Source organism: Sprattus sprattus, assembly GCF_963457725.1.
Source record: "Sprattus sprattus genome assembly, chromosome: 12".
Taxonomy (NCBI): Eukaryota; Metazoa; Chordata; class Actinopteri; order Clupeiformes; family Clupeidae; genus Sprattus; species Sprattus sprattus.
The window spans coordinates 4,198,196-4,212,661 of record NC_137910.1 but is presented as its reverse complement, the minus strand read 5'-3'; the positions used below and the strand labels follow the sequence as shown (position 1 = coordinate 4,212,661).

At 44.3% G+C, this 14,466-nt stretch overlaps 1 protein-coding gene across 1 annotated transcript in view; it reads left to right on the top strand.

The window, feature by feature from the left end:
- Window positions 1-14,466, top strand: part of atp6v1ba (ATPase, H+ transporting, lysosomal, V1 subunit B, member a) — a gene marked incomplete at its 5' end in the record, with an annotated part of 36,657 nt that overhangs the window by 7,838 nt on the left and 14,353 nt on the right. The window contains 5 exons of the mRNA XM_080848850.1: window positions 5,633-5,688; window positions 5,807-5,905; window positions 6,083-6,176; window positions 6,375-6,452; window positions 7,073-7,212. Coding sequence (XP_080704976.1) covers window positions 5,633-5,688; window positions 5,807-5,905; window positions 6,083-6,176; window positions 6,375-6,452; window positions 7,073-7,212 — 467 coding nt within the window. The remainder of the gene's footprint in view (window positions 1-5,632; window positions 5,689-5,806; window positions 5,906-6,082; window positions 6,177-6,374; window positions 6,453-7,072; window positions 7,213-14,466) is intronic.

The window sequence follows — 14,466 nt, the reverse complement described above, 5'->3', positions numbered from 1 at the left end:
ACCTAGAGAAAAATGTATAAAGTATCATCATCTTGAGAGAATATCAAGCTTAAAGAAAATAAACTGTAAACTTTGTGATGCGTAATTGAAATTAATGTATAGCAACCATTTATTCCCTGTCATTCAATCATTTGCACAAACATAGATGACACCCATATGAACATCATTTTTTATTTATTTATTTATTTTTTACATTTTTTACTTTTCTATATAGTTAAAAGACTAATTTGATGTTCTTGGCCTATGTAGCCTATCAGGGGCTGAAATTCAGGGACTGAAGTTGTAGGCTGCTTTTAATGAATATGGATTTATATGAAAGAATAAATGGATAAATGGATATTGTCCAAGGAAATCCGTTTAAATAAATGCCTAGATTCCACATTCCTGGGGTCCTTCATGGTCATTGATGCCTGCGCCTTAAATGTTACTTTTCTTATTGTACACCACTTTGATTTCCTGCAACGTAAACAAATTATTCGACCAATCAGGGAGCTCAAGAAATCGGAGAAACTGGCAGACACGTTGCTTATGCCTCGGTCCTAATTTGCCTAATGCAGAAGAAAGTAGTCCCGACATGTACAACGCAATGTTTTTGTTGAGATTTCACATCTTAAATATTTTCCATTAGTGCTTTTGTGAGTGAGCTATTTTGCTGGTGTTTTTTTTTTTTTTTTTCAGAGGTTGATGTACAATTATACCACTGCAATTTTCCGGCATCATAATTACTATCAGTGCTTAGTAAATAGCCATATGTATCTCTTTGGAAACATATGGGCAATTTGTAGGGTAAGTGTGGCTATTAAGTCCATTTATAAACACATCCAAGCAAAGCACATTCTGCAATTTGTCTGAGGGGTAAGAGAGCGATGGGAGATGTGTGTGTGTGTGTGTGTGTGCGTGACGGGGATGAGAAAATCCCATAATGTCTTGGGGGGAAAAAAGGAAGGAATTTGAACAAAGCATGTATTTTTCTGCATCGGTAAAAAGATGTAGTCTGCGCTGTGGCCATATTGTTTGCTGATGGTTTTCTTGGAGCCTAATAAGGGTAATTATGAGAGACTAATGCCTTATTTACCACATCAGTGTGAAGGCCAACGCTTATCTGCTACTCACGGAGAAGGAGGAGGAGGAGGAGGAGGTGGAGGTGGAGGTGGAGGTGGAGGATGCGGATGATGTGGATGATGTGGATGATGAATGAATGATTGGGCAAACTGGTGGGGTCAGCTTTCTATCCCAACCTTCTCTTCCTTCCAGTTTCCCCGCGTGTTGGAGAGTCCACCCATCTCACAATGAAAAACGAACCATGTGTGCTTCAAGCCCAAACCTCACGTCCAGATTTCCGCACCATTTTGTGAAGTCTTTAGTCCCATCCAATAAAGGAACCCCAGAGACTACACTAAAGTGTTACATTTTTACAGCCCGGTGTGAAGTGCATCTGCAGGAAAATGTTGACTAGTGGTAACCAGAGTGCTGAGTTAAACATATTTGCTTCTAGGCACAGTGAGTGTTTTATCCTATTTTAGTCTTCTCCTCAGACAGGCTGGCAGTGTACAGACACAGCTGGTAAGAACATGGTAGGGGGCTCAACATTTACCTCAACTTTTACCCCCCGATGACCGTTCTTACTCACAACCTTCAAACCAGATAGGCCTCAGTTGTGACCCCTGTGAATCATTATTGTGATTTTTACACTTTCCATCTCTTCACCATGAAGTGATAGTATGCTGGTATGACATGCCTCTGTCTATCCTTGTCAGTATAGGCCTGTAAATATTGTCTTTACATAACTTGTCTACATTAGCATGTTCAGAGGAATTAAAGGGAAACTACTGAATACTCCGCAGTAGGGGGAATGTTGTAGGGAAGCTACTGATCGCTTGCCCTAGTATTGCATGCTGTAGGCTACTGACACCCTTTCTTTAAGAGAATGTCTTTTCACTCATTCTCGTTGTATAAAAGCTCTGGTGGAGATTACGTTGAGAGCCAATACCATGATGGTCAGCCCCCTCAATGAGTTTGTTAAAGCCTAAATTAAGGAAATGATCCTGGTTAAAAGGCTGACGAGTCTGTGTAACCCCAGGGTCGAAGCGGATCTCTGAGTGTGATGGTAGAGCTGTATATGTTCTAGTGCTATGCAGTGGCATTATTATTTCTGCATACCACCTGGATTAATCGACAATACTAGTATAGTTTCGCGGCAGAGCTTCGCCTGTGTTAGCATAGCTCTGGATAAGGATGAGCATGTTGAATGGGTTAGGTGTGGGGCTCTATCCATGTTAGCATAGCACTGGATAAGGGATGAGCATGTTGAATGGGTTAGGTGTGGGGCTCTATCCATGTTAGCATAGCACTGGATAAGGGATGAGCATGTTGAATGGGTTAGGTGTGGGGCTCTATCCATGTTAGCATAGCACTGGATAAGGGATGAGCATGTTGAATGGGTTAGGTGTGGGGCTCTATCCATGTTAGCATAGCACTGGATAAGGGATGAGCATGTTGAATGGGTTAGGTGTGGGGCTCTAGCCATGTTAGCATAGCACAGTGCATCAAGGTAGCAATCACTTCTGGGTCTTTGTAGCAGTTCATTTCAGCAGAGTGAAATGTGTTTACACAAAAGTCTAGCAGTGAGACAGGATCTTTGTTAGCTCTGTAGCACTGCAATTACAGAAGCAAGACTCATTAGCCTACTTCTGCAGCCAGCGCTAAGCCTCGAGCTAGAGACCGAATGAGGGATTGAATCATGGGAGTGGGGAAAGAGGGAGAGAGAGCAAAGGAAGTGAAGCGTAGTAGACTAAAGCGCACAGTGCCGAGCAAACCGAAGTGAGTGTGTGTGTGTGTGTGTGTGTGTGTGTGTGTGTGTGTGTGGGGGGAGAAGGAAAAGTGCCGTGTAAGCCCACAGCACTGATTGTGTGGTGGTTCAGTCCTGCTTCGTCGTTAAACGTGGGAAATAACCGACAGTTGCCTCGTCATCTTTGTCCACTACAATCCTGCTCCTCCTTGTTCCCACAAGGCCAAAAGCCTTGGTGGGCCATCTGCAACAAACAGTTCTGTGTGTGTGTGTGTGTGTCTCTCAATTCTTTGTTATGTCTTTCACACCTTGCAATCTTCCCCTGCCCTGTGATCACTGGTGTTTCTGACTAAGGAGTGTAGAAGACCAGCCTTTCTCTCAAGTCTCTGTCTCTCACTCTCCCCCTTTATATAGTTCTCTTTTTCTTTTCAGCTTTTTCCCCTGGCTAATGGGCGCAAAAGCGCAGGTGTGTGTGTGTGTGTGTGTGTGTGTGTGTGTACGAGTGTCTTGTGTGTGTGGGAACATGCGACTGTATGGTGGCGGGTTATTTTGTTGGCTGCTGCTAATTAGTAGCATAGTGGCAGCCCCCCTGTGGCTCTTTAGTGCTACGCGTTAGCAGCAGTCTGCTCTTGTTTCCACCCGCCTCTCCCTTCATGTCAGCCCTCCTCTCCTCTTCTCTCTTCTCCTCTCCTCGTCTCTCTTCTCTCCTCTCCTCTTCTCTTTTCTCTTCTCCTCTCTTCTCTTTTCTCTTCCCTTCTCTTCTCTTCTCTTCTCTTCTCCTCTTCTCCTCTTTTCTCTTCTCCTCTCCCTTCATGTCTTTTCTCTTCTCCTCTCTCTTCTCTTCTCTTCTCTTCTCCTATCCTCTGCTCTGCTCTTGTTTCCATTCTCCACTCCCTTCATGTCAGCCCAGAGACGCTTCACACAGAGAGACTCAGCCAGGGCTGTGATGGAAGACCTGCTGCTGCCCCAGTGAGCCCATCCTCCTCTCCTCTCCTCTCCTTTCTTCATCTCTACTTGTGCCTCTCCTTTCTCTTCTCTGGACATCTCCTCTTTTCTCACCGACTCTCTCTCCTTCCTCTGCTCTCTTCTCTCCTTTTCTTCTCTCCCCTTGTCTGTTCTCTTCTCTACTCCTTTTGTCTTTTCTCGCCTCCGTCAGCACTTCCCCCCCCCCCCCCTTTTCCCCTCTATCAAATTCTCTGCACTTTGTCTGCATTCACCTCCTCTCACGGCTCTCCTCCTCCCTCACGTCTCTCCTCCTCTGCCTCTCTGCCTCCCCTCCCCTTCCTCTCCTCCTCTGCCTCTCCTCCTGCCCAACCATCATGTAGGCCTCACATCCCTTATACTGTGGAACCTATTGTGCAGCACAAATACCACAGTAGGGCCTCCTTTGCCTCTCTTCTCCTCTCTTCCCATCTATTTTCTCCTTCTCTCCTCTTTCCGTCTCTCCCTGTTCTTTCATTTCAATCATTCATCTCTCATCGCCTGTCTCTTGCTCCTCTCAAAGTGTGTAGCTGTCAATCCTCCCTGAGCGCTTCTGCACATGTGCTCCCTTCCACAGTATGGCCAGCTGGGTTTGGCCGTGTCACTTTGTGCCGCAAAGGGTTTTAAGTCTGCCAGGAGGTTACTGGACCTGTTTGTGTGTGTGTGTGTGTGTGTGCATGTGTGTCTGTATCTGAAGAAGTTCCAAAGAGATGCTGCTATTCAATCAAGAGGTGCTGCTATTCAATCATATGTGTGTGTGTGTGTGTGTGTGTGTGTGTGTGTGTGTGTGTGTGTGTGTGTGTGTGTCTGTGTATACACACACACACACACATATACATACACACACACACACACACACACACAAACATATACATACACACACACACACACACACATATACATACACACACACACACACACACACACACACACACACACACACACAATGTCTTTATGGCTAATGTCAGTTATTTCAGGAGCCATCCATTTTTTTTGTCCTAAAGTGTGTGTGGTGCATCAAGCTTGGTCATTTCTGTAAGTGTCCTGCATCCCTAATGGCACTGAAATAATTGACATTCATGTCCCCTGTCTGCGCAGGGTAATGGGTGCTGAGACAGGAAGTAATCATTTGACCCGATCGGCCCGTCCCAGGAGCCATTTTTTGCATGGCCACTCGCCCTCCCCCATGACATTAGGAGCCATTTTTGCATGGCCACTCGCCCTCCCCCATGACATTTGCACATTGAAATGCATTCTAAAAAGCCCCCTTGGACAATATTCCCGCAAAGGTCACTGTTCGCAAATGAGGTGCCTTGGCCACGTAACAGTACGCCAGACCTGTTCATTAACCTGTGATGAGGGGCTTTCACAGTCGATCCCCACTTCACCGTCAGTGGCCTCCATGCTGCAGTGATGAGGGGAAAACAGTGGAGAGTGGTGCAGACTGGAGTAGGCGCTTTACCTTAGAATTCCCTTCTGTACGCAAAAAGAACAAAAAGTTATTGACGAGGTTATGCTGGGGGGGAGCTGTGGCGCAAGCGGCAGCAGCCCTATACCATAAGTGGGTTAGAATAACCATGGGGAACCGGTTCGAGTCCGACCCGCGGTCATTTCCCGATCCTAGGCTCTCCCGAATCTTTCTCCAGCTCATTTCCTGTCTCTCTCTACTATCCTGTCCGATTAAAGGCATAAAAGCCCAAAAATAAATCTTAAAAAATGAATTAAAAAAAAGTGGTTATGCTTTCATGTCTATATTGAATGCATGATGCAAATGCGACATACAAAACTGGTTCCGCCAACATATTCCATGTATGTTTTTACATATATTCTCTTTCTTGTGCTCTTCCTGTCTTCTCTTTCTAGCTTACTCTACTGTCTCTGGTGTTAACGGACCCCTGGTGATCTTGGATAACGTCAAGGTAGACAAACCTTCTCTGAAGTGTTATCTCTTTGTTGTGAATGAAGCACTATTTGTTTGCATCATCATACAGTAAGTAAACAAATGGGTCTCACCGGGGTTTGGTTTTGGGTGTGAAGTTCCCCAGGTACGCCGAGATCGTCCACCTGACCTTGCCCGATGGGACGAAGAGAAGTGGTCAGGTGCTGGAGGTGGTTGGGACCAAGGCTGTGGTCCAGGTAAGGGCATTATGGGTAGTGTAGTTTCCTCCACCCAGCTTCTAAGAAATGAATCATTCAAATTAACTGCATCTACTCTACTGTGACGTGTGTGTGTGTGTGTGTGTGTGTGTGTGTGTGTGTGTGTGTGTGTGTGTGTGTGTGTGTGTGTGTGTGTGTGTGTTTTTTCCCCCCTAGGTGTTTGAGGGAACCTCTGGAATTGATGCCAAGAAAACGGCATGTGAATTTACCGGTGACATTCTCCGCACACCTGTGTCTGAGGACATGCTGGGTAAGAGAATAGACCGTCACACAGACCCTGTCAGACACACACACACCTACACACACACATTCACACACTCACTTACACTTGCATTCACACACTCACACCTACACCCATACACACCTGCAGCCATAAGGCCCAGATATACATAATTATAGATATATAATTTTTGTATGCTGATAAATTATGTTTGCTGTGTGACTGCAGGGCGGGTGTTTAACGGCTCGGGAAAGCCCATTGACCGCGGACCCACTGTGTTGGCTGAGGACTACCTGGACATCATGGGTAAGACCACTTCTCACTGGACTTGACACTGAATAACACAGAGCAGCACAGATAGCCCTTGTAGCTGCTGAAAGTCTAGTATACTATTCCGAAAAACCTGCATAGTGAAATGCAACAGTGAAAAACTGAATTGAACATCTTCTCCAAATGTACATCTTTGATGCATACAATTTTTGAATTTTAAACAACTTGGGAATAAATATGTGCTGATTGGAGGCTGAATCTCTGACTGGTTTTCAGCAAATTAATTAAAAATCCTGTTTACTGTTCGTACCTGTTGTGAACCATTTGGGCTCTAGCTGGAGTACAAAACGGAACTACAAAATGACGCACAAGTACTTGATGTTCATGCAGAAACTGAATGAATGTAACTGCTCAAGGACTCTGTGGAAATCCAAGTGTACTATTGTATATTGTATAATTTATATTGTATAGTGGCAGTCATTAGTACATTTTAAGAGAGGTGTGTGTGTGTGTGTGTGTGTGTGTGTGTGTGTGTTGCATATTCTTAACTTCTCTCTAAATAGTTAATTAAAACTCTATGAAGTATTAAATATAAAGTCAGTCCAGTAGTATGCTCTAACAGTTTCAAACTGGTTGCTGTGGGTTACCTCCTCCAGGCCAGCCAATCAACCCTCAGTGTCGTATCTACCCCGAGGAGATGATCCAGACTGGCATCTCTGCCATCGACGGCATGAACAGCATCGCCCGAGGCCAGAAGATCCCCATCTTCTCTGCTGCTGGCCTCCCTCACAACGAGGTACCTCACAAGGCCCACTGTCCACAGCAAATTGCACACTAGGTTGCACACAACAACTTCACACAACACAATCAGCCTTTAACTGCAAATTATTCCACCTCAATCCTCACATCAAAAGTTTAAGGCTGGGGTTTATACATTATGCTAAAGCGTCTGCATTCTATGGCTGATTTGTCTGCCATGACTGTATTTTAAAAGAAAGAGATGGAGTTCAAGGCACCTTACTATGATCTCAGTTTTCACGGCATCGACACCATTCTAAAAATTCACAGGTCTGCCCTAATGCCGTGTATTTGGCTTGTAAACCGCTTTTTGATAGACCCATTTCTTCTTTTTATATATATTGCCGTTTGTAATGGCTTATTTTCCCATTGAAAATGAGTGGGGGGAAGTTGTATGTCTGTAGAAGTGTGCCGTGGATCTAAATTTTGTCCGATTCATTGGTCTTGGAGTGCCACAAAGATGGCTGTCTTGCATAATTAACATAAAGAAGGACTGCAGGGAACGTTGACAAGCTAACTCTGTATCTGCCAAACTAGGTTAACTAGTAGATCATATTTAGACTTGTAGTGTAAATCCGTTATGAAACCTCAGAAATGTGTCAGTCACTGACATTTCTGTTTGTAATCACAGGAGGGATAATCAGGAGTGCAGTACGGGGACATTATTTTTAGCACAATTGATGTGATTTAAAACTAAACTTATTTTGTACTCTTCCACTCTACCTTGTTGCTGTTCTTATGTAGCTTCTCCCCTTACAGCTTCTCCCCATAGCTGTCCTCCTCCGTGTCACCTGCCATAAACCCCACTTCCTCCTGTTGAGGACGGCTTTAATGCCCTTGCTTAATGAAACTTAGCCAAATCTCCACTCATTTCTGTTATGAGAAATATATATCCTATGCGGTTAACATTGTTGTCGCCACTGATAGGCTCATAATATAATTCTGAGTGTCTGGCAACAAATAAGTCTAGATTTTTGAATGTGTGAATATTTCATTTTTTTCTAATTACTGCATGTGTAAGATCTAATGAAACAGCCCATGCTTCTTGTTGGCTATAAATAAAAGTAGCAGTTTTTAGATGAGTGACTGATGGGTGACTGCTTCCTGGGGGGCTTCCCACCCTTTCAGACTCATAAGTTACTGCCTGTGGTGACACAGTAACTCCAGCCTTCTGAGGTGCTATGCACACGAAGTCTAGGGCCTCCGAATCGGATTTACTTTTCACACCAATCGAATCTTTTAATTTCGTAAATACGGAGACTGGCAACGAGAGATTTGCGTAAACACGGAGGCAGCAGATTGCGGTGAACCGACTGTAGTACATACCTCACGCCTGTGGGTGGCGCTTTAGCGCTTTATTTACACAACTGAAAAAACGTGAAAAACCTAGAAGAAGAGACTCAAAAGCACAAGGTAAAGGAAGCAGCAAACGGATAAACAAATTACACAAGACATTCAAGCTCCAATTAACAACATTACATTATGATGGTTAATAAAATCAGTGGTCAGACTAAAGGATATGCGAAAATGAATTATTTTTTCTATTGATAATAAAGAGTTTGGAACAGTAACATGACATGTCTGTCATCCCATTGCCCATGATGCATTGCTCCGAGCATTTTACATACATTTATGAATAAAAAAGCAATTTAAATCGCTGGCCAATTTATATTTGTGGTCATGAAAGTTATGTTACGTCTGAATAAGAAGAATTAGATCAAGATAGGGGGCTAATCAAAAATCAGAAGACTGGGTTAATGTTAGTGAATTCGAGGCCCACCATGAGTGAGATTTTGAGGGAGAACAAGTTATTTATATACTGGTTGGAGATGGCGGAAAAGATCACGTGGGGCAGTGACGTCATCAGGTTGCGTGAAACCGTGCAGACGAACACCAGCCCCCGTACCGATTCAAATCTACTCACTTTCTACCCCGGACTGCGATCGTTGCAGAAACAAGGTGCGGATAGAGAGTGTTCGTATGGATGATAGGGCTATCTGTATTAGCTATCCGTATCAGTTTGACAAACTAGGCTCCATGTAAACGACACTTCAGGTGCAATGCACACGAAGTCTAGGGCCTCCGAATCGGATTTACTTTTCACACCAATCGAATCTTTTAATTTCGTACATACGGAGGCTGGCAACGAGAGATTTGCGTAAACACGGAGGCAGCAGATTGCGGTGAACCGACTGTAGTACATACCTCACGCCTGTGGGTGGCGCTTTAGCGCTTTATTTACACAACTGAAAAAACGTGAAAAACCTAGAAGAAGAGACTCAAAAGCACAAGGTAAAGGAAGCAGCAAACGGATAAACAAATTACACAAGACATTCAAGCTCCAATTAACAACATTACATTATGATGGTTAATAAAATCAGTGGTCAGACTAAAGGATATGCGAAAATGAATTATTTTTTCTATTGATAATAAAGAGTTTGGAACAGTAACATGACATGTCTGTCATCCCATTTCCCACGATGCATTGCTCCGAGCATTTTACATACATTTATGAATAAAAAAGCAAATTAAATCGCTGGCCAATTTATATTTGTGGTCATGAAAGTTATGTTACGTCTGAATAAGAAGAATTAGATCAAGATAGGGGGCTAATCAAAAATCAGAAGACTGGGTTAATGTTAGTGAATTCGAGGCCCACCATGAGTGAGATTTTGAGGGAGAACAAGTTATTTATATACTGGTTGGAGATGGCGGAAAAGATCACGTGGGGCAGTGACGTCATCAGGTTGCGTGAAACCGTGCAGACGAACACCAGCCCCCGTACCGATTCAAATCTACTCACTTTCTACCCCGGACTGCGATCGTTGCAGAAACAAGGTGCGGATAGAGAGTGTTCGTATGTATGATAGGGCTATCTGTATTAGCTATCCGTATCAGATTGACAAACTAGGCTCCATGTAAACGACACTTAAATAAGACCCGAACCGATTTAAAGTAACACTATGCAACAATTTGATACTTTTTGAGGTATGGTTTTATGGCAACTAGTTTTGGTACCATCTTCAAATTAATTTTGATAGCATATGGTCATGTGAAGGACAGATAAACCACCTGTGTCTTTCCCACCAGCCATCCAGAATATGTCCTATGTAGTTCTGTATACCAGACTGGAATACCCTGCAAAAATGGAAGAAAACCTTTCAAAGCTTGACATTGCCAGCTATACTGCCAAAAGACACCAGTTAGTGTGTTGAATAGCTTCTATCAGTGTCAACTGGGCTGTTGGTGTTGATGCAAAGTTTTTGCATGCCTTTTAGGTAGTAAGCTCACTTGTTTTGGAACAGAACTCCGTAGTGCTGCTTTAAGGACTGCTCTGGAGAGCCCTACGGTCCAACAGTATTCTACAGTCTACAGTGTCCAATGCAGCATTGAGATCCAAAACAAGTGAGCTAACGACCTAAAAGGGATGCAAAATCCTTGCAATCACCACCAACAGCCCAGTTGACACTGATATAAGCTATTCAACACACTAACTGGTGTCTTTTGGCAGTATAGCTGGCAATGTCAGTAGAGCTGTTATTTGTCCTGAATCAGTACTCAGCCATGTATCATTGAACACTTTTATCCGTATTCTGTTGAATGGATCTGCAGATAATCCCCAAAGCTTGTCGCATCATACTCAACTCAAGGCTGTAATCCTTGCCAGAGGTGCTTCAACTAAGTACTGAGTAAAGGGGCTGAATACTCACTCACTTGACCACCTAACCCGTGACCTTTGCAGTTATTATCAGAGGGGCTAGACAGCCATACGCATGGTTATTAGAAATGCAGTTCTTGACTTCCATCACCTTACAATGAGTGTGGTCAAGGATTTCCCCCATAGAAGATGGCCACAAAATGAGTTGCATTTCAAGGTCAACAGATTGTGGTAAACAACATTTTAAAGGTTATTATGGACTAATACAAATGATGTGTGTGCTCATTTTAGATATTGTGTGTGTCTGTGTATTTCCTGGTTGGGTACGTTAAGTGGGTGAGTTTTTTTTCCGTGTGTGTGTGTGTGTGTGTGTGTGTGTGTGTGTGTGTGTGTGTGTGTGTGTGGTTGTGATTTTAATGCAATTCTTGATTATTTATCTCTGTGTGTATGGGCGTGTGTGAATGATTGATTGGTGATGGAGATGTAATTGTTTCCTGTCTGTTGGGGGAGGGGGGGGGCACCAAGTCGAGGGCAGGAAGGCATGTTTTTACCAACGGATGCCCATAGGGCCCATGGAGGGTATTTGTATCGATTCCTAGTTTTCTGTTTCTGCCCTTGCCCCCTTCCTCTCTCTCTCACTTTCTTTCGCTGTCTGTCTCTGGCTTTTTCTCGCTTTAAATACTCTCACTCCATCTTTTCTTTACTCCGTTCCAAATTCTGATCTACTTTGGATCCCTGCTCTGTAGTGCCCTTGGGGTAAAAGAAAGTGTGTGTGTGTGTGTGTGTGTGTGTGTGTGTGTGTGCGCGCGCCTTTGTCCGTGGGCGTGCGTGCACGTGCCATATCTATACTTGTGGCCCCGAACAAGCAGACAAAAGCACTGAGTGGAGCTGTCCTTCCCATTGTGCACTACTGGCCTAGTATGTCCATACACTATGATTCACATTATATTTATTTTTCTATATTTTGTGTGTGTGTGCTTTTATTTTTTTCTGTGCTCACACACACATATTTGTTTTCTGGAGGGCCCATAAATGCTTGGAGAGGCTTGGAGACGGAGGTTGTGTTGAGCACCTGGGGGGGAACATTACGCTATTGTGGCGGGCCCCTTTTGTGCAGTGGGGCCTTCCCAGGAGCGCGGTGGTCAGTGGGCCTTTGTGTGGCACGCAGCCCTCCACCTTCAGTCAGCTCCTATCTTCCCCATTCTCGCCCTTCTGCAAACATTTGTCCACTGAAGAATCCGACTGCTTTGTTCCCAGGAAGGAGTAGTTGTGTGCGTGTGCGTGTGCGTGTGCGTGTGCGTGTGCGTGTGCGTGTGCGTGTGCGCGTGTGCGTGTGCGTGTGCGTGTGCGGAAGAGAGAGAGTACGTGTGTAGGTACACGTATGTGTGTATGTGAGGAGGGGACACTTGAAGGCTACTAGACAGTGGATATGAAGGGCAGTGTATACACACACACACACACACACACACACAAAAAAGATACCTAGCCACCAGACAGACAGAGAGGAAAAGAGAGGGTAAGCAAGCATAAGGAACCTAGATGATTCTTAAACTCACACACAAACCAGAGACAAAAATAGCCCTTAAACTGCACTCTGATGGGTGAGGGTGTGTGTGTGTGTGTGTGTGTGTGTGTGTGTGTGTTTGAGTCAGTCCAGTGGTTGTTGCCTCAATACTGGAAATTCTGTTCCTCCACTTCCCTCTGCTCTCTGGTAGACGATGTGTGAGTGACCCCTGTCTGACTCATGACCACGCCCTCTGTGGCCCCTTAACAGTTATTGGCATGTGCTTTGGTTTGGTGTTGCAATTGTGTTTGTTTGTTTGTTTTATGTGGTACGTTTCGTTATTTGTGGTTGGTTGTTTTGTCTGTATTATTATGTCTCTGGTTATTGTTAAACTAGTGGATGATGTTAACTAATTGGCTCATTCCTGATCCGTGATACTTACACTTTACTTGCTGTAGTCTAAGCTCTATTGCCCTTGTAAGGGCAAATGTTACACCCAGGATGCCGAGCTCGTCTAGTGAGCGCCGTTTAGCACTGCTATCTGTGCAAGAACGGCAATCCAGACTATTCTTATTTGTAGTTCCACGTTGGTGGAACAAGCTTCCTAGCACTACCAGAGCGTCCTTCTCTACTTTTAAGAAGACCCAACTCTTCAGAGAGCCCATCTCTTCCTAACTTGTACTTCGACTAGTCGACTCCTTTTTTTTTCTATTTATTTTTTCTATTTCTTATGTAAAGAAGTATTTTTTTTTTACACTAGGTCTCTATTGCCCGAGCTTGACTGTTTTCTCTCTCTTGTACGTCGCTTTGGACAAAAGCGTCTGCTAAATGACTAAATATAAATTACACACACATACACATTCAACCTCATACATCGCATTATTCACAGACAAACATATACTCACATTATCTATCCATCTATACCTCACACACACACACGTATGAACACACACACAAACCTACAAACAGTCGTTGACGAAGTTTAGCCAAATTGAAGTGTTGGCAAAAATGCGAATCACTGCTGACTTCATGTTTGTGCCTGAAATTTACCGGTGACCAAAGTGGTGGAGTAAATCTAGAATGAAACTGAAGCAGAATGACACTGACCAGCCACCTCCCAGCCAAACCCCCACAATCTTGAATGATGGGGCAGCCAGCGAAAGAGAGCCATTTTGTTAGAGCTTCGACTACAGTATTGTTTTTTTAAGGGGGTGGGGTGGGGGGGGGGGGGGTGCGTTGATTGGCAGTATAGAGTCTGTGTTACATGATCTGGTTGTCTAATTCTAACCCTGTTAGTCTTTCAGCCACCCATGTTTCTGTGAGCTACCCCCTCAGTGTGGTAGCATAATGAACTCCAATTGGCTGATGGGGATGGGCAGCTAAGAGTCCCCATTTCTTCCCATTGGCCAGTGGTAGCTGTCCTTCTTGATGAAGATTCCGCCTCTTTTGCCCAATGAGAATGCTCCGTACAGCTAAGAGCCCCTCCCCATCAGCCAATGAGAAGTGGTCCTGCAAAGGGGAAATGGGCCCCACCAAACCCCTGTGTGATGAAAGGGTTAATGACTGTGGGAAGAGGGAGGAGAATGAATGAAAAATAATTGCCTGTGTGTATGTGTGTGTGTGTGCGTGTGTGCGTGTGTGTGTGCGTGTGTCATTCAATGAGAACAGATGAAATCTAATCAGAATCAAAAGCGTTAAATGTAGAGAGGCAGATGTACAGTAAAATATAAACACACACACACCACACACACACACATACATACACACAGAGTGAACAGACGAGGCCTTGTGCTGGGACTAATGATAACTGACTGCGGAGGACCACTGAAACATATTGGAGAAAAGTCTTGTTTCATTAAATAGAGGTCAGAAGGTCCACGCCGGCTTTTCTCTCCGGCCCCGAACAGGTGTTCCTGGTCAGAGTTCATGCTACGGCCATGCTACGGATCAACACACACAGACCATCGCATTACTCTCGCTCACAGACCTCCACCCACACACACACACACACACACACACACTCACATGCAAAACTATCACATTATACAATATACACAGGCACACAAACGCACACTGACACCCCATCATAC